At 46.2% G+C, this 25,781-nt stretch overlaps 2 protein-coding genes across 6 annotated transcripts in view; both read right to left on the bottom strand.

Moving 5' to 3' along the window:
* The window catches only part of LOC122930683 (gastrula zinc finger protein XlCGF26.1-like), a 234,610-nt gene that overhangs the window by 54,553 nt on the left and 154,276 nt on the right, over positions 1-25,781 (bottom strand). The window lies entirely within an intron of this gene.
* On the bottom strand, positions 32-18,077 carry LOC122930679 (zinc finger protein 2 homolog). Of its 4 annotated transcripts, XM_044284218.1 has the most exons (13): positions 17,946-18,077; positions 17,644-17,839; positions 15,845-15,957; positions 15,581-15,736; positions 15,361-15,496; positions 15,181-15,278; positions 6,971-7,013; positions 6,748-6,881; positions 6,468-6,635; positions 6,260-6,383; positions 6,041-6,138; positions 3,793-3,850; positions 32-1,703 (listed from the first exon to the last, which is right to left on the bottom strand). In XM_044284218.1, exons 3-13 carry the CDS (start codon positions 15,920-15,922, stop codon positions 511-513), a joined length of 2,286 nt encoding a protein of 761 aa, XP_044140153.1. In that variant the 5' UTR covers positions 15,923-15,957; positions 17,644-17,839; positions 17,946-18,077; the 3' UTR covers positions 32-510. The 4 variants fall into 4 exon arrangements, with proteins under 4 accessions (XP_044140153.1, XP_044140152.1, XP_044140155.1 ...); XM_044284217.1 differs by having other exon boundaries at positions 17,644-18,006; XM_044284220.1 differs by having other exon boundaries at positions 6,748-6,875; positions 17,644-18,006.

Raw genomic sequence — 25,781 nt, 5'->3', positions numbered from 1 at the left:
TAATGGAGTGTTCTAATTTGTTTAATTATTAAAATTCCATCTGTCCTACCAGGCACATCCACTAGTGTACTGGCAATCCAGGAAAGTATTTCCAAATAAATCCACCAAAATTGTATTTTTTTTTACTGTTTAACATTTTAAACTTATAAATACATTAACATTGCAATAGCAACCAATTGGCACCCCACGATGATTGTGTGACAGAAGGAGCCCCCTCCCTCAGTCTAACAGGTTAATATGCTGCTGTCCCTATTGACTGTGGCATCTAAGGGGCTGTTCAACTGAAAGCAGGGGTTACTCTTATCTCTTCTGTTACATCGGTTGTGTCTGGTATAGCAGCTTGACTCTATTGAGGTGAATTAAGTAGAACAGCAATACCACACATAACCTGTGGACAGGCGTTGATCTGTTTTTGGAAAGGTGATTTCAAGTTCTACATTCGAAGATATTCTGAGGAAACAGGTCCTACAATGGAGCTCCACACCTGACATTTTTCATACAATCTGAACATTACAATGGCTTCTCATCTGTGTGAATTCTTTGATGTTTACTAAGACCCGATTTGTGACTAAAACATTTCCCACATGTTATACATAAAAATGGCCTCTCGCCTGTGTGAATTCTTAGATGTTCCACAAGACTAGAATTGTGACTAAAACATTTCCCACATTCTGTACATGAATTTGGCTTCTCTCCTGTGTGAGATTTCATATGTTCCAACAGACTTGTTTCATGGTTATAGAACTTCCCACATAGTGTACATGAATATAGCCTCTTCCCTGTGTGAGTTCTTAGATGTGACAAGAGGCTCGATTTCTGAACAAAACACTTCCCACATTCTGAACATGAATATGGCTTCTCCCCGGTGTGAGTTCTTCGATGTGACAAAAGACTCGATTTCTGGCTAAAACATTGACCGCATTCAGTACATGAATATGGCTTTTCTCCTGTGTGAATTCTCAGATGTTTCACAAGGTCTGGTTTATGGCTAACACATTTCCCACATTCAGGACATGAATATGGTTTCTCTCCTGTGTGAGTTCTTAGATGCTCTACAAGACTTGATTTGTTGCTAAAACATTTCCCACATTCTGAACAGAAATTTGGCTTCTGCCCGGTGTGTATTCTTAGATGTTTTATAACATCTGCTTTATGGCGAAAGCATTTACCACATTCTGAACACGAAAATGGTCTCTCCTTTGTGTGAATTAACATATGCTGCAAAAGAGATGATTTCTGGCTAAAACATTTCCCACACTTTGGGCATGAATTTGGCTTCTCTCCTGTGTGAATTCTTCGATGTCTTACAAGATAGGATCTCCTAGTAAAAAATTTCCCACATTCTAAACATGAAGCTTCCTTCTCTCCTGTGTGAGTCTTCTGATGTCCAACAAGATAGGATTTCCTAGTAAAACATTTCCCACATTCTGAACATGGGTATGGCTTCTCTCCCGTGTGAATTCTCTGATGTGCCACAAGAGTTGTTTTCTGAGTAAAAGATTTCCCACACTCTGAACATGTAAATGGCCGCTCGTTGATGTGAGTTCCCTCATGTCTAGAAAGATTGCCTTTCTTTGTAAAATTCTTTCCACATTCAGAACATGCAAACATTTTTAGAAGTCCATTTTCAGTGCTATTTTTGCAAATCTGTGATTGATTATCATACAAAGTGTTTTCCTGGGAGTTTCTCATGCAGTCTTCACCTGGAAAAAGACACAAAATAAATGTATATTTTAGAATTTTTATTTGCTAAATCCAAACCATGAGAAATGTATCAAAACTCAGTCAAAAAAGCCTCATACACAGGCCGATAGTTGGGAACATTCCTAGGTACAATCAGCTAATCATTAGCCCATACAAACATCTCACCGATCCGGTGACAAATGAGCAAACATCAGAATCTTTTATTTGATTATAAAAAAGTTTAAATGTTCACTGGCCGACACCATATTGCACCCGGTAAATAGGAGAACAGCGGAGTGAGCAAATTTTCCAGAGGAGCTCATGTCCAAGATCAGCATTTAGTTTCATACACTTATCTATAGGTCTTATTTGGGGTTTAATGATAAAACCAAGGAGAGGGACTCTCAGTGGCAAAAGGCCCTTTTGTCCAGAACCAGATCTATGAGGCTTCCAGCAGTTATATGGCTCTGAGACTGTAGCAGTAGCTGAAAGATAAACCATGCCTCCTGTTCTTTTCTCTCAGACACCTCTACTGACATCCAAGGCAGCCTCTACTTCAAAGCTAAAGAGAGGCAAGGATTCCACAAAGGTAATTTATGTCCTCATTTGCCGTAGATGATAGTGTTGAGCGCGAATATTAAAAGCGCAAATTTTAATCGTGAATATTGTCACTTCGAGAATTCGCGAATATTTAGAATATAGTGCTATATATTTGTAGTCACAAATAGTGCTGAATATTCTAATCGCTAATTTATCGTCAATATATTACATTACCAATTTTCGCATTCAAATAAACAATGACTGGAGATAACGAATTATCGAATTTGCTAATTTATGGTGAATATTTGGGCCAAAATTTGCGAAATATCGCAAATTCGAATATTGCCTATGCCGCTCATCACTAATGATACTTGGATAGAATAGAAAGGACAACGTGCCATGTTCTTCAACCCCTCCATTGTGTTAAAATGTCAGAGGTGGGCAAAGCTCAGTTTCCCATATACTATTCCCTATACCCCCTATAGGATAATCAGAAGTCCTCTTTGTTACGCAAATAGTGGCTGCAGGATCCAAAAAAAGAGAATAGGTCCCAATTCTCACAGTCATATAAAATGACTGCGTTACAAGGATCTGCGCCTTAGGAACAGTAACCTGACCACTACTGGAAGAAGATCTTTCCCATGTCCAACTTTGCCGCCTCAGGAATCCAGATCTCCCTATGGTCTCCTAGCTCTTCTACTCTTTCTTTCAGCATACACTGATCATCCAGTGATATGGAGTCCTCCCTTGCAGGTCCAGTAATTTTATTTTATAGCTCAGTTTCCCTTCCTCCCCATGATGGCTTCACTAGTGCACTAACATTATATGCTCCTGCTGAAGTGGAGTCACCTAATGCTAAAGAGGACTGTCAATGGCACATTTTTACCGATTACACTCAAAACAAGCCTCCACTCCGACTCCACAGCCTTGGTTAATTGTCCCTCCTATTATCATATGAGTACAGGCCAATAGAATCAGAGTCGGATAGGAACTCACTGCTTCATAAAATCAGTATGCTGCAATGAGTTCGGGTCTGTGGTGGAGTTGTAGCCAACACATGGGCCATGGGCCTAATTTGGAGGGCATTGTGGAAAGATGACCTCAAGGTAGGTCATTAATATCTGATTGGCCGGGGAATCAGTCTGAAGAGGAGGCTGCGCTCCATGAAAGCACTACTTCTTCTTCATTACACTGTAAGTTGTCTCTGAAGTCTCGGCGGTGCAGTGTAATTACAAGAGCTCGTTGTATTCACTATTTAATTTTTTCAAGTAAGAAAAAAAAAAAAAAAAAAAAAAAAGGAAAGAAAAGAAAGCAGCACGTAAACTCATTTGTTTATTGTCGGACGACAATTTAATGTGTGCAGGGAGCTCCTTGGTGATGTCAGGGAACAGAAGAATTTTGTTCTCCCGGGAGGGCATCTTTCTCTGCCCTCCCCATTGAAAACACATATATATACTTTTGGCTTGTCCTAATATATGTGTATAAGGGAGTTATGAGCTACTGAATGTGTATTGCCACCTTTATTTGAAAAGAACAGAATAAAACAAAAGAGTTATGAAAGGCTCTTACCATTCACTGACTCCGATACAGGTTTTTCTGGTCCATTCGTTGGTCCATCATAATTTTCCTGCATAAGAATAAGGACGTAATAAAAAAAATAAAATAAAAAATCACTAGTTTATATTATATTCTGGTAAATGGTCAAACCGCCTAGAAAGCATGAACCAATGGACATTAAAAGTGAATGGTGTCCTCAAGTGGTGATCAGACAAGAGGTCAAGCCTTGTGTGTCTTAGAAGAAGCCTCGAGGATGGAAGTCAGGGTCAGGCAGGTGCTAAGACATTCCTTTTTAACACCTTGGCGACAATCACTGCACACCGGATGGCTTGCTTTCAACATGGTGCTCGCTCAGGAGCTGAGAAAACGCTAAAGCTGGTAGTTGACTGCTGTATTATGTCCATGATCCGAGATTTACCCCCTTATATAGCACTGGCAATAGTGACTGCAGCATCTGTTGGACTTGACAAAGGTAGAGGGCTACCTCCGTCCTCCAATCAGATCCTCCGTGGCAAAATCCTGTGGTTCTGATCGGTTTCTCTAGCAGCCTTCATTGTGAAGGCTCCCAGGCCTACCATAGTAAGCTTGTAATAGAGTTGTAAATCTGCCTTGTACCTCTTACGAGGATTATGCAACGTTTCCCCTGGCACATTCTCGTGTAAAAAAAAAAAAAAATTGAAGTGCAATACAGTACCAGCAAAGTGTATGAGATTAGAAAAATCCCATGTGCCAAAGGCGCCATCCCGTGGGGCCCTCTATGTAATGCAACCCAGGTATAGGAATGGCCGAGTAGTATAGCGTGGCCTACAATGTCCCTTTAAGTAATGTTGTGCCACAGTGCTCCTACCCAGATACACTGGACCCCAGGCGTTGGCTCCGAAGCAGAAAAAGGGGAAAGTTAGCTTGGGAATGAAGAATAAGTTGAGGCCAGACCTTGTGATGAAGTTGAAAAGCAGCTTTACTTTGCATACACGTTTCTCCAAACGGCTTACAGACTTTATCTTGGTTCCAGCAGGCTTTAGCATTAAACTCTGGCAGGCAAACTCGTTTCTGCTACATCTGGTGCACTGACAGACTTGCTGTATAACTTAGCTTCTTCTTTATGCTGTACTTCACTTGGTAGTCTAGTCTATCTCTAGATTTGTCCAGGGAAAACTCCTCCTTGCTTCTGAGGCTTTAAGCTGTAGCCTCCATGTCCAGCTGAAGGTGCTCTAGCTGATATGCTTTGCTTAGCTGGGGCACGTCCAACAACGACGTGCCCAGCCCTTGCTTCCTTCCCCTAGCAGGGAGTAAGCTAAACTGCTCTAGAAACTGGTCCCCGCCCTTCCTGCAGGAAGTGGGACTCTCCCACTCCTCCACAGAGGGGGGGGGGGGTTAGAATGGAAAGCTCCATTCTACTTAACTGTAGCTCTGGCATTTATGCTGCCACCTGCTGGTGAACCAGGCACATTACATTTGAACATAACAGTTACAAAATAGGAAATGCACAGTGTTTGGACCTAAAATAAATACACATGATGACATGAGGTTAACCAATAAAGACAGTAGCGAGGTGCAAAGGTGGTAATGCCACTCTGGGGCGTTACACATGTACACCTTGTTTTTCCATTCAGAAGTGTGTTTATGTGCAGATTTCATCCTTTTCAAAGCAACAATGAGATCTGTATCAAAACAGCATAAAATCTGTACCCTAATCTCTAGCCCTCACTGTTGCTATAAGTTACCGTTTGACCCTGTTGCGGTGGTAATACCATCTATTTGAACTGTAATGTGACTGTTGCAGTCCATGCCAGCATTGCTATAGCGTTATGTTTATGCATGCTATTCTATCTCCCAGCACTTGCATTAGTGAGGCATCTATCACTCTGCATTACAGTAAAGTATTTGGAGAGGCCGCACTTTTAATATTATACATTATTATCGTTGAGCAGTGAGATATTGTAATATTGATAAAATTACGTTCTTAATGTTCTTAAGAGTCTATGACTCTTTCTATACATGACAGCCTTAGAAGCAGCTGAAGCAAATCGGCCCTTTTATCTACGACAGCAACAAGGGATATGTGTGCAGACAGCCTATCACACCTTATATACCCACCGAGCCAGCTAAGCACACGGGACTTCCATTATGAGCTTCGCTCATCCGACATTGAAAGTACAAAATGGTCATAATAATGTGATTCCAATGTGTAGATCATATTCTCCACTGCTGGAGAAGCCTGTAAGAGGGTGAGAGGATAGAGGATTTGTAGAAATCTCACCTGATGATCCAGTGGGACATTCTGCTTTTCCTGTGGAGAATCCTGGGAATATAGAGGACTGGGACATCTCTCTGATGGATTTCTCCTACTGGACTCATCTATAAGAAATGAACCCAGTGACTGAATACATTGTCTATATGTGATGATTAGAAGATAGGTGAAATCTAGGTGATCCTAAAAACCTGGTCTCCTCTATAATGAAGGAAGGTCTCCTCTTACCTGGCGATGTGAGGGGCTGGTGATCCTTCATCAGGACATCCTTGTACAGATCCTTGTGTCCTTCTAAATACTCCCACTCCTCCATGGAGAAATAGACAGTGACATCCTGACACCTTATAGGAACCTGACACACACAATCATACAGTCATCCTCCAGACATCTCTTTGGCATTATTGTATAATGTCCCAGCATTCCCAGCAGCGCTCACCTCTCCGGTCAGCAGCTCAGTGATCCTGGTGGTAAGTTCTAGGATCTTCTGCTCATGTATCAATGAATGAGGTGGAGGCTCGGTGATGGCTCCCGGGGTCCTGCTCCATTCTCCTGACACATGGGGTGTCACACACTCACCAGACGACTTCTTCACTACTGTGTAATCCTGTGCATGGGGAGACACCGATCACTACATGTAATCTAAGAGTCCTTCACCTTTCCAGTCATTTCCCTGTATTATTAATAGAGATAAGAGTGATGTCATGTGAGACTCTCACCTCTCCAGTTATCAGGTAGATAATCTCTAGGGTGAGGTCTAATATCCTCGCCACCATGAGGTCTTTGTCCTCGTCCATCCTTGGTGGGTCATGAAAAACTTCCAAAGAAACGTTTACCTGTGAGAGGCCTGTACCTGAGGAATATGGGGGAAGACAAATGAGAACTAGGTGTAAACTCACATCTTACATGAAGTATAATAGAGCCCCACTAATAGACACTTACCATTAACTGGATTTCTTGGAAGTCTCCACGAGACTGCCGCGTCCTGAAGGGAGAGGAAAGACACACAGAAAGGTAAAACAAAAAAAAAGGACTATCCACCTTCAACGATTTAACAGGAATTCAAAAGGGAGAAGACAAGAAACATTATATATAAACTCAAACCAATGGAATCAGAGAATATGGGTGCTGTCGTGGTGGAGACTATGAAGAAACCAATTTCCAGTATACATAGGTACATAGTTGATACGGTTGAAAAAAAGACATAAGTCGATCAAGTTCAACCAGTATATAATTGTTGTACTTTTTTGTTATCTACACGACAGCACATAGGAGGGGGGAATCGCACAACTGCAGAACGTCCAAGAACCAAGTGTAGACTGTCTGCAATATCAAATCTCTAGAACTTTTATGTTGTCACTTTGATTTTTAGTTTTACAGCCACCGTCCCTTTCTTCCCAGGAGATCATCATAGCTCGGAAGATTTGGTAGCGATTAAAAGTCCCCGCTACCCAATGACATCCAGCAAGGAATATAAGTGTCTAATCCATCCCGGAATGGGATTTCCGTCCTCTTTCCCATGTTTATTAGAGCACAAATTGCAAAAATCGGTTATTATTGTTATAATATCGGATGATCTGTTGATAATGTCCAGATTAGTGATGAGTGAATCCACTTGTACAAATTTAATTAGTTTAAAAACTGTCCTCCTTGAGCAGCTGGAGCGCCGAAGGGCTGGCCTTGGTGCTCAAGAGTCTCTCCTCTCCCCCTGGTCTGACCGGGCTAGACATCTCGCTCCTGCCCTGTTGCTCCCAGTAGCAGCACAAGCACAGAGGCTCGACTGCTGCTCGCTGAGATGACTGCGCATGCACCACTCATGTCTGAGTACACCCAGATGTTTGCACTGTCAGAATTTGCACTGCTCAGGGAGCAGCGGCAGAGCATCTGGGCAAGGTACGAGATCGACAGGACCAGGCAAGATGTCTGGCTCTGTCAATCAAGGGGGGGGGGGGTCTCTTGAGAGAGCAGGGCCAGCACCTCACTGCCTAAAACGTCTGATGATTAAATGAATTTGATTCATATGAATCTATTCACTCAACATTAGTCCAGATAATACAAATTATCTGGATTCCTGTCCCCCATAACTGCCTTTTGCATCCAAAAAGTCAGATGACACTTCTTCCATTTGGTTAAGAAATTGGACCTTGATAGAGGATCCAAAAGGAGAAGCAAAACAATGAGACTCTGTGCTTATCCATTACCTTAACTATTTGCCATTTTCCTGCATGAAATGATCTGAGCTGATCCTGGACAGCGGTGCTCATTACTAGTATTCAGTAACATCAAGGCTTTTACTGTAAAGAAGCCTTTCATCAATGCTAGAGATTGAACCTGCTTTCCTTCAGAGCAGATCTTTTGGGGTGACCACCCTGTGAAATCTGCTCACAGTGATCCTTACAGTTACTGTATATATTTTTTACAGTTTTGTCATGTCTCCCTGTAGACGTCTCCTCCAGACTAAATAAATGTCCTTGGTTTTACTCTTTCTAAAGTTCTCCAGGCCTCTGTAACCCACGAGTAGGGATGAGCGAACTCGAACTGTATAGTTCGGGTTCGTACCGAATTTTGGGGTGTCCGTGACACGGACCCGAACCCGGACATTTTCGTAAAAGTCCGGGTTCGGGTTCGGTGTTCGTCGCTTTCTTGGCGCTTTTGTGACGCTTTCTTGGCGCGCTTTTTGAAAGGCTGCAAAGCAGCCAATCAACAAGCGTCATACTACTTGCCCCAAGAGGCCGTCACAGCCATGCCTACTATTGGCATGGCTGTGATTGGCCAGAGCACCATGTGACCCAGCCTCTATTTAAGCTGGAGTCACATAGCGCCGCCCGTCACTCTGCTATGATTAGCGTAGGGAGAGGTTGCGGATGCGACAGTAGGGCGAGATTAGGCAGATTAACTCCTCCAAAGGACTTCACTTGATTAATCGATCGATCTGCAGCTGTGCATCATTGAGCTGCTGAAATTCAAATGCTCACTCACTGTTTTTAGGCTGCCCAGACCGTTTGTCAGTCACTTTTTTCTGGGGTGATCGGCGGCCATTTTGTGTCTTGTGCGGTGCTGCGACCAAGTGCATCCAAGCTGCGACCAAGTGCATTTAACCCTCAATGGTGTGGTTGTTTTTTGGCTAAAGCCTACATCAGGGTGAAGCTGTCACACCAAGTGCATTTAACCAGCAATAGTCTGTTTATTTTTTGGCCATATACTAAATCAGGGGCAAGCTGCGCCTGTCACCAAGTGCATTTAACCCTCAATGGTGTGGTTGTTTTTTGGCTAAAGCCTACATCAGGGTGAAGCTGTCACACCAAGTGCATTTAACCAGCAATAGTCTGTTCATTTTTTGGCCATATACTACATCAGGGGCAAGCTGCGCCCGTCACCAAGTGCATTTAACCCTCAGTAGTGTGGTTGGTCAAGCTATCACACCAAGTGCATTTAACCAGCAATAGTCTGTTCATTTTTTGGCCATATACTAAATCAGGGGCAAGCTGCGCCCGTCACCAAGTGCATTCAACCAGCAATAGTCTGTTCATTTTTTGGCCATATACTACATCAGGGGCAAGCTGCGCCCGTCACCAAGTGCATTTAACCCTCAGTAGTGTGGTTGGTCAAGCTATCACACCAAGTGCATTTAACCAGCAATAGTCTGTTCATTTTTTGGCCATATACTAAATCAGGGGCAAGCTGCGCCCGTCACCAAGTGCATTTAACCAGCAATAGTCTGTTCATTTTTTGGCCATATACTACATCAGGGGCAAGCTGCGCCCGTCACCAAGTGCATTTAACCCTCAGTAGTGTGGTTGGTCAAGCTATCACACCAAGTGCATTTAACCAGCAATAGTCTGTTCATTTTTTGGCCATATACTAAATCAGGGGCAAGCTGCGCCCGTCACCAAGTGCATTTAACCAGCAATAGTGTGGTTATTTTTTGGCCATATCCCAGTCTAATTCTGTCACTAAATCCATACCGGTCACCCAGCGCCTAAATACTAGGCCTCAAATTTATATCCCGCTAAATCTCTCGTTACCGCTGTCCTGTTGTGGCTGGGAAAGTTATTTAGTGTCCGTCAAAGCACATTTTTTGTTCTGGGTTGAAGTACAATTCCCAATTTAGCAATTTCATAATTTAGTGGTTCCTGCTATATCAGAGCTATTTGAAATCTATCCCTAAAAGGGTATATAATATTCAAGGTGCACATAGGGTCATTCAGAATAACTTCACACACACGCTACTGTGCATTTCCAAGTCTAATTCTGTCGCTAAATCCATACCGGTCACCCAGCGCCTAAATACTAGGCCTCAAATTTATATCCCGCTGAATTTGAATACAATACATTGGGCCAAATAATATTTTTGTTGTTGTGGTGAACCATAACAATGAGAAAAACATCTAGTAAGGGACGCGAACGTGGACATGGTCGTGGTGGTGTTAGTGGACCCTCTGGTGCTGGGAGAGGACGTGGCCGTTCTGCCACATCCACACGTCCTAGTGTACCAACTACCTCAGGTCCCAGTAGCCGCCAGAATTTACAGCGATATATGGTGGGGCCCAATGCCGTTCTAAGGATGGTAAGGCCTGAGCAGGTACAGGCATTAGTCAATTGGGTGGCCGACAGTGGATCCAGCACGTTCACATTATCTCCCACCCAGTCTTCTGCAGAAAGCGCACATATGGCGCCTGAAAACCAACCCCATCAGTCTGTCACATCACCCCCATGCATACCAGGGAAACTGTCTCAGCCTCAAGTTATGCAGCAGTCTCTTATGCTGTTTGAAGACTCCGCTGGCAGGGTTTCCCAAGGGCATCCACCTAGCCCTTCCCCAGCGGTGAAAGATATAGAATGCACTGACGCACAACCACTTATGTTTCCTGATGATGAGGACATGGGAATACCACCTCAGCATGTCTCTGATGATGACGAAACACAGGTGCCAACTGCTGCGTCTTTCTGCAGTGTGCAGACTGAACAGGAGGTCAGGGATCAAGACTGGGTGGAAGACGATGCAGGGGACGATGAGGTCCTAGACCCCACATGGAATGAAGGTCGTGCCACTGACTTTCACAGTTCGGAGGAAGAGGCAGTGGTGAGACCGAGCCAACAGCGTAGCAAAAGAGGGAGCAGTGGGCAAAAGCAGAACACCCGCCGCCAAGAGACTCCGCCTGCTACTGCCCGCCGCCATCTGGGACCGAGCACCCCAAAGGCAGCTTCAAGGAGTTCCCTGGCATGGCACTTCTTCAAACAATGTGCTGACGACAAGACCCGAGTGGTTTACACGCTGTGCCATCAGAGCCTTAAGCGAGGCATTAACGTTCTGAACCTGAGCACAACCTGCATGACCAGGCACCTGCATGCAAAGCATGAACTGCAGTGGAGTAAACACCTTAAAACCAAGGAAGTCACTCAGGCTCCCCCTGCTACCTCTTCTGCTGCTGCCGCCTCGGCCTCTTCTGCTGCTGCCGCCTCGGCCTCTTCCTCCGCCTCTGGAGGAACGTTGGCACCTGCCGCCCAGCAAACAGTGGATGTACCACCAACACCACCACCACCACCTCCGTCACCAAGCGTCTCAACCATGTCACACGGCAGCGTTCAGCTCTCCATCTCACAAACATTTGAGAGAAAGCGTAAATTCCCACCTAGCCACCCTCGATCCCTGGCCCTGAATGCCAGCATTTCTAAACTACTGGCCTATGAAATGCTGTCATTTAGGCTGGTGGACACAGACAGCTTCAAACAGCTCATGTCGCTTGCTGTCCCACAGTATGTTGTTCCCAGCCGCCACTACATCTCCAAGAGAGCCGTGCCTTCCCTGCACAACCAAGTATCCGATAAAATCAAGTGTGCACTGCGCAACGCCATCTGTGGCAAGGTCCACCTAACCACAGATACGTGGACCAGTAAGCACGGCCAGGGACGCTATATCTCCCTAACTGCACACTGGGTAAATGTAGTGGCAGCTGGGCCCCAGGCGGAGAGCTGTTTGGCGCACGTCCTTCCGCCGCCAAGGATCGCAGGGCAACATTCTTTGCCTCCTGTTGCCACCTCCTCCTTCTCGGCTTCCTCCTCCTCTTCTTCCACCTGCTCATCCAGTCAGCCACACACCTTCACCACCAACTTCAGCACAGCCCGGGGTAAACGTCAGCAGGCCATTCTGAAACTCATATGTTTGGGGGACAGGCCCCACACCGCACAGGAGTTGTGGCGGGGTATAGAACAACAGACCAACGAGTGGTTGCTGCCGGTGAGCCTCAAGCCCGGCCTGGTGGTGTGCGATAATGGGCGAAATCTCGTTGCAGCTCTGGGACTAGCCAATTTGACGCACATCCCTTGCTTGGCGCATGTGCTGAATTTGGTGGTGCAGAAGTTCATTCACAACTACCCCGACATGTCAGAGCTACTGCATAAAGTGCGGGCCGTCTATTCGCGCTTCCGGCGTTCACATCCTGCTGCTGCTCGCCTGTCTGCGCTACAGCGTAACTTCGGCCTTCCCGCTCACCGCTTCATATGCGACGTGCCCACCAGGTGGAACTCCACCTTGCACATGCTGGACAGACTGTGCGAGCAGCAGCAGGCCATAGTGGAGTTTCAGCTGCAGCACGCACGGGTCAGTCGCACTACAGAACAGCACCACTTCACCACCAATGACTGGGCCTCCATGCGAGACCTGTGTGCCCTGTTGCGCTGTTTCGAGTACTCCACCAACATGGCCAGTGGCGATGACGCCGTTATCAGCGTTACAATACCACTTCTATGTCTCCTTGAGAAAACACTTAGGGCGATGATGCAAGAGGAGGTGGCCCAGGAGGAGGAGGAGGAGGAGGAGGAAGAGGGGTCATTTTTAGCACTTTCAGGCCAGTCTCTTCGAAGTGACTCAGAGGGAGGTTTTTGGCAACAGCAGAGGCCAGGTACAAATGTGGCCAGACAGGGCCCACTACTGGAGGACGAGGATGAGGAGGAGGTGGAGGAGGATGAGGATGAAGCATGGTCACAGCGGGGTGGCACCCAACGCAGCTCGGGTCCATCACTGGTGCGTGGCTGGGGGGAAAGGCAGGACGATGACGATACGCCTCCCACAGAGGACAGCTTGTCCTTACCCCTGGGCAGCCTGGCACACATGAGCGACTACATGCTGCAGTGCCTGCGCAACGACAGCAGAGTTGCCCACATTTTAACCTGTGCGGACTACTGGGTTGCCACCCTGCTGGATCCACGCTACAAAGACAATGTGCCCACCTTACTTCCTGCACTGGAGCGTGATAGGAAGATGCGCGAGAACAAGCGCACGTTGGTAGACGCGCTACTGAGAGCATTCCCAAATGTCACAGGGGAACAAGTGGAAGCCCAAGGCCAAGGCAGAGGAGGAGGAAGAGGTCGCCAAGGCAGCTGTGTCAATGCCAGCTCCTTTGAGGGCAGGGTTAGCATGGCAGAGATGTGGAAAACTTTTGTCAACACGCCAGAGCTAACTGCACCACCACCTGATACGCAACGTGTTAGCAGGAGGCAACATTTCACTAACATGGTGGAACAGTACGTGTGCACACCCCTCCACGTACTGACTGATGGTTCGGCCCCATTCAACTTCTGGGTCTCTAAATTGTCCACGTGGCCAGAGCTAGCCTTTTATGCCTTGGAGGTGCTGGCCTGCCCGGCGGCCAGCGTTTTGTCTGAACGTGTATTCAGCACGGCAGGGGGCGTCATTACAGACAAACGCAGCCGCCTGTCTACAGCCAATGTGGACAAGCTGACGTTCATAAAAATGAACCAGGCATGGATCCCACAGGATCTGTCCGTCCCTTGTCCAGATTAGACATTAACTACCTCCCCTTAACCATATATTATTGGACTCCAGGGCACTTCCTCATTCAATCCTATTTTTATTTTCATTTTACCATTATATTGCGAGGCTACCCAAAGTTGAATGAACCTCTCCTGTGTCTGGGTGCCGGGGCCTAAATATATGCCAATGGACTGTTCCAATGTTGGGTGACGTGAAGCCTGATTCTCTGCTATGACATGCAGAATGATTCTCTGCTGACATGAAGCCAGATTGTCTGTTACGGGACCTCTCTCCTCTGCCTGGGTGCTGGGCCTAAATATATGCCAATGGACTGTTGCAGTGGTGGCTGACGTGAAGCCTCATTCTCTGCTATGACATGCAGACTGATTCTCTGCTGACATGAAGCCAGATTCTCTGTTACGGGACCTCTCTCCTCTGCCTGTGTGTGTGCTGGGCCTAAATATATGCCAATGGACTGTTGCAGTGGTGGCTGACGTGAAGCCTCATTCTCTGCTATGACATGCAGACTGATTCTCTGCTGACATGAAGCCAGATTCTCTGTTACGGGACCTCTCTCCTCTGCCTGTGTGTGTGCTGGGCCTAAATATATGCCAATGGACTGTTGCAGTGGTGGCTGACGTGAAGCCTCATTCTCTGCTATGACATGCAGACTGATTCTCTGCTGACATGAAGACAGATTCTCTGTTACGGGACCTCTCTCCTCTGCCTGGGTGCTGGGCCTAAATTTATGAAAATGGACTCTTACAGTGGTGGGTGACGTGAAGCCAGATTCTCTGCTATGGGACCTCTCTCCAATTGATTTTGGTTAATTTTTATTTATTTAATTTTTATTTTAATTCATTTCCCTATCCACATTTGTTTGCAGGGGATTTACCTACATGTTGCTGCCTTTTGCAGCCCTCTAGCTCTTTCCTGGGCTGTTTTACAGCCTTTTTAGTGCCGAAAAGTTCGGGTCCCCATTGACTTCAATGGGGTTCGGGTTCGGGACGAAGTTCGGATCGGGTTCGGATCCCGAACCCGAACATTTCCGGGATGTTCGGCCGAACTTCTCGAACCCGAACATCCAGGTGTTCGCTCAACTCTACCCACGAGTCAACAACTCTTTCAATACAAGACAGCATTCTGATAGACTTACAAGCAGCTGATTGACATTGTGCTGTAACTTGGTCAATGATTTATACTGAAGAACTTTACACCCATCCACAATGAAAATTAATTGCCAAGTTCATGCTCAAGAAGGTGGAATTTTATCACAATCTTTTATAAACCCTCTACCTACCGATGAAACTCCACTGCTGGAGAAGTCTAGTAGTGAGCTGCATTACATTAATCCGCAGAGGATTTATAGAAATCTCACCTGATGATCCAGTAGGACATTTTGCTTTTCCTCAAGACAATCCTGGAGATATAGAGGACTGGGACATCTCTCTGGTGTATTTCTCCTACTGGACTCATCTATAGGAAATAAACCCAATGACTGAATACATTGTCTGTATGTGATGATCAGATGATGGGTGAATCTAGATGATCCTCAAACCTGGTCTCCTCCCTAGTGATGTGAGGGGCTGGTGATCCTTTATCATGACATCCTTGTACAGATCCTTGTGTCCTTCTAAATATTCCCACTCCTCCATGGAGAAATAGACAGTGACATCCTGACACCTTATAGGAACCTGACACACACAATCATACAGTCATCCTCCAGACATCTCCTTGGCGTTATTGTATAATGTCCCAGCATTCCCAGCAGCGCTCACCTCTCCGGTCAGCAGCTCAGTGATCCTGTTGGTAAGTTCTAGGATCTCCTGCTCATGTATCAGTGAATGAGGTGGAGGCTCAGTGATGGCTCCCGGGGTCCTGCTCCATTCTCCTGACACACACTCACCAGACGACTTCTTCACTACTGTGTAATCCTGTGTATGGGGAGACACCTATCACTACATGTATTCTAAGAGTCCTTCGGCTTTCCAGTCATTTACCTCTATTATTAAGAGAGATGTGATGTCATGCGAGACTCTTACCTCTCCAGTTATCAAGTAGATGATCTCTAGGGTGAGGTCAAATATCCTCACAGCCATGCTTTTTCTGTCCTTCATCATAAACTTTATCTGTGAAGGTTCTGTACCTCAGAAACCTGAGAGGAGAGCAGGGTGTGGAAAAACATTTTACATAAAGCATAGTGTCTCTTGACTCCCATCCTCCTCTGACCTGCTCTGTCCATCCTCCTGCCCTACATGCTACAGCAGAAACCAAGTGGGCTCTGAAGACATCATCCAATGACGGTATCTAAACTGGGCTCAGACGGCTGCCTGATTATTCAGCTTGTTCCAAGCATCACTGTTACACGAGCCAACTAGCTCTGCTACACTGGCCCTACAGCTCTGCCATACCAGTAACCTGACACATATGTCTGTCTATTGTAACTTTTATATCTTGTTTCCTATTTATTTATCTCTGCTTCTATTGATCATGGCTCCATATACTAATGACTTTTTTTAGGCTATGCTCCCACGTGGCCACCAAGCATGCGTAAATCCAAAGTACTGAAGGGAGCAACATGCTGCCGAATGTCAGAGACATAAATCCCAACTGTCCTATGGGAAGAGACCTTAGCACAAAGACTGTGGGCCTCACGCATGGTGCCCTCATAGCACTGACTGTGTGGCAGCAGGATAATCCATTGGTAATGGGCATCGCTGAGCACCATGTACTGTCCCCTCTGTGTCCCAGTGACATGATGATTGACAGGTATGACCTGTAGGGATAGATCAGGGAGGCACAAGGTACTGAATAGGTGTCATGTACATACAAGGTCCTGTATACCAAGATCCACTGCTGGATCCCATGATAATCTCTTAGGTGAAGAAATAGCGCACAGCTGTGCCAAAGGAGAATGGCTGTGTACTCCGGACCTTTATATGCAGGTCTCCTATCTCTTTAAGGAGTCCTTGAGTTGTCCTCCTCTGTCTAGCTGTTCAGAGGTTACAGGTTTCTGAATGCAGTTAAAAGGCCCCAAAATGATATCAATAAAAAAACAATACCTTGTCCTAGAAAAAATTAGCCCCCCCCGTCCACAAACTAAAACTATATAAATTTGGCATCTTCATGATCATACTGACCCCAGAATAAAGTTAATGCCATTTTTACCTTGAAGTTACCACCATAAAAACAAAGCCCTACAAACAATGGTAAAGTTTTGGAAGTTATCTAATACATAAGAGGTACCAAAAATGGTGTAATTAAAAATACAAGTCATCCCACAAAAAAACAAGCCCTAATATGGTTATCTCGATGGAAAAATAAAAAAAATGGTGGCTTATATGTGAGAAAAACAAAACCGCAGCAGCCTTGACGGGGCGGGCCGAGCTGCTCCAGAGACTTCCCTCTCACTTGACTGACAGTTTCAAACACTTCACTTGGCCCTGTCAATCTCACTCCCGAGCCATTGAGCCAAGTATCGGCACAAGGGTTGAGGATCAGCGGCTTCTACCTCAGATACTGCGTGTGCGCCGCTGACATCTGGGTACACCCAGAAGTGGAGGTGGTGCTCCTCTGTCCGAAGGCACAGCCTCTACTTCCGGGTGTACCCAGACATCAGCCGTGCAAGTGGTTAAGAGTGTCCACATAGGTTGTCATCCAACTTTCCCAGACTCATGAAAGCCAAGCTTGCTTCATCAACCTTATAGAAGTGAAGATATTCAGAGGGCAGTCTTGGGTACCCCTCATTCTCAGGTTTGCAGGAAATCTGAGATTTGATACCCTGTGATCCATTATATATCACATATCCTGTGGACAGATAGTAGACAGCACATCGACTTACCTCCTTCTTGGATCACTTATCACCCTCAGGGTCCAATGTCCTTATTATCCATATTGGAGAGGATTCTCCTACCGATAGGTTCTCAGTTCTCCTTCACCAGTCCTCCAAAAATACTAGAGCTCCAAGGTCTACTTATTGAATATATAGGATTATAATAAAAGTCCTTTTAACATGTTTTGGGGATAAGAGCTCCTGACTTCATCAGAGATAAAGGAGAACATACAAACAGAAATCAGTTTACATGCCTGCACGCAGGATGAAAAAACAATTAGACAGTATCTGGAACACCCTGGAGTAATTACCTAATGAGACCACAGTCTTTGGTCCAAATGGGCTCCTACACAAAGAGCTAGAAGTGTAATGTGTCCACTGGCAGGAAGTTTCTGTTATACAGACAGGAAGTGCCCTGTGTTCCAAATATAGGAAGTGCCTTGAGCTCCACTAACAGGAAGTGCCTTGTGTTCCACTGGCAGGAAGTACATTTAGTTCCAAATGCAGGAAGTACCTTGTGTTCCACTGACAGGAAGTATCTTGTGTTCCAAATGCAGGAAGTGCTTTGAGTTCCAAATGCAGGAAGTGCCTTATGTTCCACTGACAGGAAGTATCTTGTGTTCCAAATGCAGGAAGTGCTTTGTGTTCCACAGACAGGAAGTATCTTGTGTTCCAAATGCAGGAAGTTCTTTGAGTTTCATGGACAAACTATTCACACATACATACTATTCCCTTCTGTCCTAACCAGTGGCACAGATGGGGTATTCTGCCCCCGTGGACTGGTTAGGACAGGTGGAAATTTTATTGACAAGTGAAAGTAATTAAACAATTAACAAGACCCTCCCACCCTAATAAAGAGGGGGATCAACCACAGTCCCCTTGTGTTCTTTTCTGTCCTTCGGACAGGTCTGGACGGGTGGAGGTCCCCCTCCCTTCCTGGGGGGACCCCTGTTCTATGTTTATGCAAGCTCTTTCCCCTGTTGGGGTCAATTTGCTTGTCCCCTGCAGTGTGTGGGGTGATTATTTTTTTTTTTGCCGCGCTACGGTGCGGTACCTTTTTTCTTCTCTGCGGAGAGTCTGTGTGGGGGGCGGGGCTCCCTCGTGGATACACGCACTGACGGTCCTCTGGCAGTGCGCTTGTGTCGCGTTTGGCGGCTCGCGTTGTTCCGGTGGACGCCGCAATATTCTCCCGGTCTCGGTCATCTTTCCTTATATTATATTACTTTATAATATAACTTTTTCATCTCTTGCCCCCTGTAGCGATCTAACCTCCCATAAATTAATTATATTTTTAAAATCATTAGGGGGTTTAGCACTAGCTCCTCCCCATATGGGCAGAGCCTATTTTTGTCGCCAGGCAGGCTATTTAAAGCTGGTTTAAAGAGCTTCTGTCACCCCCCAAACAGCAATTTTCAGTATTGGACTTAATATAATTGCTAATATACGCAGAGTCCATATATACCCCTCTTACCTCTGGCTGTGCTTTAAATTCTTTAAAAATTTTACTTTTGTGATATGCAAATTTCTTCACTACCAGCAAGTTGGGCTGTTACTTGCTGGTAGCCGCCGCATCCTCGTTCTAAAAAAACGCCCCCTCCTCCACTTGATTGACAGGGCTAGCGAGCGCTCTCCTCCTCTCGCTGGCCCTCTCTGCCCATAAAATCCCGCGCCTGCGCCGTACCGGTCCTCATTCGGCTCAGGCGCTCTGAGAGAAGAACGCTCGCTTGCCCGCTCCTTCCTCAGTGCGCCTGCGCCGATGACAGCCTACACCCTTTGCTTCTTTTCCGGGTGTAGGCTGACGTCATCGGCGCAGGCACACTGAGGAAGGAGCGGGCAAGCGAGCGTCATTCTCTCAGAGCGTCTGCGCCGAATGAGGACCGGTACGGCGCAGGCATGGAATTTTATGGGCAGAGAGGGCCAGCGAGAGGAGGAGACCGCTCGCTGGCCCTGTCAATCAATTGGAGGTGGGGGCGTTTTTTAGAACGAGGATGTGGAGGCTACAAGCAAGTAACCGCCCAACTTGCTGGTAGTGAAGAAATTAGCATATCACAAAAGTACTGTTTTTTAAGAATTTAAAGCACAGCCAGAGTTAAGAGGGGTATATATGGACTCTGCGTACATTAGCAATTATATTAAGTCCAATACAGAAAATTGCTGTTTGGGGGGTGACAGAAGCCCTTTAAAGGGTAAGTCAGCCTCCTGGAGCGCAGTTGTATTTTTACTCTGCTTATCTTTGCTTAGGCTGTATTGGATTCCCACTTTCAGCAGGTTCCTCTGTTCAGCTTGTGCTTATAATTACCCTTGCGGGTTTCTATTGATTCTAGCATTTCGTGTTTTTTCAGGGTAAAATACCTTCTTGCTTGAAATTTCCTTTCCTTCTCCTAACGCAACAGTTAATTCTGTTTCTCTTTTAGCAGCCATGTCGTCTACCGGGGACGGTGATTGGGATCCTGGCAGGAAGAATCCTGGCAAGAGACATCATCTTCAGTGCCACGACTGCCAGATTGTCCCGGAGGACAACTATGCGTATTCCCGATTTCCACCCTGTAGGACGAAGCTTCTTCTCCAGCAGGAACCTACGGTTCATGATGTTGTAGACTGGGTGAAGGGTTATATGGAGTCTAACATGAGTCAAGTGAACTCCTCCATTGAGGAGCTGAAGCAGGCTCTTATATCCAAACGCCGGAGACCTTCCTCTCCTCATCGGGCCATGAAGGTGTCGGGTCAGGATACCAGAGATGGATCTCTCTCCTCTTCTTCCGAGGATGAAGACGGTTTCGCCTACTTCTACCCTCCCGAAAAGGCCCAGCGGCTGCTGAGATCCATCCGGTCGGGGGACCAGGATGTTGATCAGGGAGAAGCCTCAACATCCACCTCTAAGGGGCCTAGGGCCTTTAATGCAGACGCTTCTCTCCTATCTCTAATGAAGACGGAGTGGAAGAAAGCGGAAAAAGGTCCCGTGTTGACTAAAAGTTTCAAATCGGTCTTCCCGATAAAAGAAGATCAGTTGTCCTCGTGGGGGCCAGTTCCAATAGTGGATATGGCCATTTCTAAGTTGTCCAATAGGACCATGGTACCTTTCGGACGACGGTTCAAGTCTCCAGGATCCAATGGACAGGAAGGCTGATTGCGCCTTTAGGCGTGTTTACTCCTCGGCTTCTGCTTCTATCGCTATAGCGTCTTCTGAAGTGGCGAACTTCCTTAAAACCAGGTTCGCCCAGATTCAGTCTGACCTGGACCAGGGGGTCTCTAGGGATGACATTTTGGCCTCTTGTAAGACGGCCGGCCTAGCCATTGATTTTTTGTGTGACTCAGCTCCACAACAACAAAAAATGGCTTCTGAGTCCATGGCGCTCTCTACCGTGGGCAGGCGCCCACTTTGGCAAAAAACCCTGAAAGGCGGATACTACAAACCGGATTCCAAAAAAGTTGGGACACTATACAAATCGTGAATAAAAACTGAATGCAATGATGTGGAGATGGCAAAAGTCAATATTTTATTTGTAATAGAACGTAGATGACAGATCAAACGTTTAATCCGAGTAAATGTATCATTTTAAAGGAAAAATACGTTGATTTAAAATTTCACGGTGTCAACAAATCCCCCAAAAGTTGGGACAAGTAGCAATAAGAGGCTGGAAAAAGTAAATTTGAGCATAACGAAGAGCTGGAAGACCAATTAACACTAATTAGGTCAATTGGCAACATGGTTGGGTATAAAAAGAGCTTCTCAGAGTGGCAGTGTCTCTCAGAAGCCAAGATGGGTAGAGGATCACCAATTCCCACAATGTTGCGCAGAAAGATAGTGGAGCAATATCAGAAAGGTGTTACCCAGCGAAAAATTGCAAAGACTTTGCATCTATCATCATCAACTGTGCATAACATCATCCGAAGATTCAGAGAATCTGGAACAATCTCTGTGCGTAAGGGTCAAGGCCGTAAAACCATACTGGATGCCCGTGATCTCCGGGCCCTTAAACGACACTGCACCACAAACAGGAATGCTACTGTAAAGGAAATCACAGAATGGGCTCAGGAATACTTCCAGAAACCATTGTCAGTGAACACAATCCACCGTGCCATCCGCCGTTGCCAGCTGAAACTCTACAGTGCAAAGAAGAAGCCATTTCTAAGCAAGATCCACAAGCTCAGGTGTTTTCACTGGGCCAGGGATCATTTAAAATGGAGTGTGGCAAAATGGAAAACTGTTCTGTGGTCAGACGAGTCACGATTCGAAGTTCTTTTTGGAAATCTGGGACACCATGTCATCCCGACCAAAGAGGACAAGGACAACCCAAGTTGTTATCAACGCTCAGTTCAGAAGCCTGCATCTCTGATGGTATGGGGTTGCATGAGTGCGTGTGGCATGGGCAGCTTGCATGTCTGGAAAGGCACCATCAATGCAGAAAAATATATTCAGGTTCTAGAACAACATATGCTCCCATCCAGACGTCATCTCTTTCAGGGAAGACCCTGCATTTTTCAACAAGATAATGCCAGACCAGATTCTGCATCAATCACAACATCATGGCTGCGTAGGAAAAGGATCCGGGTACTGAAATGGCCAGTCTGCAGTCTAGATCTTTCACCTATAGAGAACATTTGGCGCATCATAAAGAGGAAGGTGCAACAAAGAAGGCCCAAGACGATTGAACAGTTAGAGGCCTTTATTTGACAAGAATGGGAGAGCATTCCTATTTCTAAACTTGAGAAACTGGTCTCCTCGGTTCCCAGACGTCTGTTGAGTGTTGTAAGAAGAAGGAGAGATTTTGGGGGATTTGTTGACACCATGAAATTCTGATTCAACATATTTTTCCCTTAAAATGGTACATTTTCTCAGTTTAAACTTTTGTTCCGTGATTTATGTTCTATTCTGAATAAAATATTAGAAGTTGGAACCTCCACATCATTGCATTCAGTATTTATTCACGATTTGTATAGTGTCCCAACTTTTTGGGAATCCGGTTTGTACTTCCAAACACAATCTTTGCGCCATGGCGTATGAACCCGGCAGACTGTTTGGAACAGAGCTTGACCAAATAATGGAGGGACTGTCAGACAAGAAGGGCAAACCCCCTCCCCAACAATCCTTTCGTGGTCTGGGCAAGAGGCATGGGTCCAGTTCAGGACCTTAGCCTAGAGCCCAAAGAGATTGGGGCTCCCGTAGAGGGGGAAGATCCTCCAGAGTCTCTAAGCCCCTCAAGAAGTCCCTGACGCTCTGATTGCAGGCCTCCTCAAGGCTCTTGGTATCTTGCCGGTCTGACTGGATTTCCAGAACTCCCTGCTCCCCATATTTCCATAGGTTCTCCGTATTATATCTCAGGGATACCTGGTAGACTTGGACAGTCACCCCTTAGACAAGTTTGTTCAAACAAAATTGCTTCCATCCAGCAAACAGAGAATTTTGGAGAACTACGTTTTGGAGTATCTTCAGAAAGGGGCACTAGAGGAGGTGCCTCTTCAAGATCAGGGAGCAGGTATCTATTCCCCAGTTTTTCTGGTACCCAAGGTGACCGGAGACTGGCGGATGAGCATAGATCTGAGATACTTCAATCAGTTCATCAGACGCAAGCGTTTCCGAATGGAAACTATCCAGTCAGTGACCAATCTTCTCTTGCCAGGGGATTTCCTGGCAACCTTGGACCTCAAGGATGCCTACCTCCATATTCCCATCCATCCTGGGTCCAGAAGATTCTTAAGGATCGTGGTGCAAATCAGGGGAGTCCTAAAACACTTTCAGTTTGTGGCCTTCCCGTTTGGAATTTCTTTGGCCCCATACACATTTACCAAGGTGGTGGTTTCCGTGGTGGCAGCTCAGGGTCTGAGCATAATTCCTTATTTGGACGACTGGCTCTTCAGAGGCCCTTTCCAAGCGATCCTGTCCCAACACATTCAGCGGGCTGTAGCCTTTCTCCACCAGTTAGGATAGATAATCAACTGGGAAAGCTCCCTGCATTCAAGGCAAAGCTATGAGAGTACAGTCAGACAGCATGACCGCTGTAATGTACATCAACAAGCAGGGAGGCACGAAGTCACAAAGTCTCCTGAGAGAGAGGTGTAATATTGGATTGGGCAGAATTGAACCTCACCCACTTATCAGCTGTCCACATTCGTGGAGTTCACAATATGATATCAGATCGCCTGAGCCGAGGTCTTCCAACCAGGGAGTGGTCTCTCCATCCAGACATTTTCAAGGAGATAACGCTCATGTGGGGAATGCCAGAAATTGATCTCATGGCAACGAGGTTCAACACCAAGGTGGAGAGGTATTGCTTCCTTTACAGGGAGGACAACCCGGTGGCAATAGATGCACTGTCAATCTCATAGAGGTTCGGGTTGGCCTATATCTTCCCTCCAATTTCCTTGATTCCGAGGGTATTGATGAAAATCAGGCAGGACCAAGCGTCAGTCATCGCCATCATTCCATACTGCCCAAAAAGAGATTGGTTTACCCAACTCATTCAAATGAGTCGGGGGCAATTTTGGAGGCTTCCCCCAGAGAGAGTACTGGTGTCGGGGGACACTCTGACCTCCTCAAATCTTCAAATGTTCAACCTGACAGCCTGGAGGTTGATCAGTCCCTTCCTAGAATAGAAGGGCTATCGGAGTCTGTCTTGATGAACACTAGAGCACTCCAGATATGAGGCTACCAACAGATCTTATTCAAGAATTTGGAAGATTTTCTCAACTTGGTGTTCCAGTAGTCAACTGTCATCCACTGATGTGTCCATGCCTACCATCCTACAGTTCCTGTGTCACAGCCACTATCTCTGGCTGTGACCTTCCGTCCTTGCTCGTTCGGCGCTCCTCGCTGAAGTTTCATTTCTGTGTGTTATTTGTGGTTCTGTATGGGTTAACTTACCTGTGTTCCTATTAGGAGTTAATCCTCTCTGTCTGCTCCATGGGTGTGGCCTCTCTGCTGCACCCATGGAACCTGTATATAAGGCTGAGGTTTCCTCAGTTCTGGGTCAGCTCTCCGGGTGTGTGTTGTCTTGTCCTGCTCCTTGTTTGTACCCACTCTCCCATGCTGCTGACCCATGGGATCTGTGTCGGTCTGTGCTCTGTGGGTTTCCCTACTTGTTCATTGATGTCCTCTTTCCTGTGTTTCTGTATCTGTTCTGCCAGTTATGTTTGAGTCACCTTTTGTGTATTTATATGTCTCTGTTCAGCAAGTCCTTGCTGCACCTTTCTTTTCAGCAGAGTGCCATGGGTAAGGCCATGCAGTTTACTACTGGTGGAGCAAGTCCTTCTCTGCTCATTGTCACTCCTGTTTCCTTGCTATGAACTCCTGCTTGTGTTATTAGTTACCCAGTTTGTATTTGCCTGTGTTTGTTATGTTTGCCTATGTACCGTCGGTACCTTCTGGTACCTGTTGTCCATTCGTTCCTGCTGTCACTGTCTAGTTCACGCTCCAGAGTGGACCCTGGCAACTTCCTGCTGCAAAGCCTAACCCTACCATCCGGGGCCCTAGTGAATACCAGGAGTTGTTTAGTCACGCCCCTCTGGAGTATTACTAGACAGTGGCGCAGTGGGGGTTTGCTCCCACTGTGCTGATGGTACATAGAGCTCATGTTTTGTCTGTGCTGCCTTCCCTGGTTTTTGTTTGTGCAATAAACTCTTGTGTGTCTGTACCTGATTTCCATTTGTTTATTGCTTGACGACGTGGGGGTCTCTCCTGGGACCTCGAACTTGTGACATCCTGCATGCAGGATGGTCTGGATAAAAGGTTGTCACCTTCGACCCTCAGAGTGCAAACTTCTGCGATCTCGGCCTGTCTCAACAGGTCCATTTCTCAAGAACCCCTTATCAAGAGGTTCCTTAGGGGAGTTTCAAGGTTAAAGCCTACGATAATTAAACCTATCCCGGTGTGGGATTTAACGGTTGTGCTCAGGGGGTTATCATCTCCCCCCTTTGAGCCCTTAGAGGAGGTGGAGCTCAAGTTTCTAACCTGGAAAATTACTTTTTTAATAGCTATCCCTTCTGCAAAATGAGTTGGGGAACTCCAAGCTTTTTCTGCTTTTGAGCCATACAAGATCCTACAAGGCAGGATCGGGTGCTGCTCAAGTTCTTACCTACCTTTATTCCAAAGGTGCCTACGTTCAGCAACATCAACCAGGTGATTTCTCTTCCAGTTTTGGCTCCTCTCC

The sequence above is a fragment of the Bufo gargarizans genome, chromosome 3 (assembly GCF_014858855.1).
Source record: "Bufo gargarizans isolate SCDJY-AF-19 chromosome 3, ASM1485885v1, whole genome shotgun sequence".
Lineage (NCBI taxonomy): Eukaryota > Metazoa > Chordata > Amphibia > Anura > Bufonidae > Bufo > Bufo gargarizans.
Note: the sequence above shows the minus strand (reverse complement) of the source record. Positions and strands in the feature narration are given on the sequence as shown.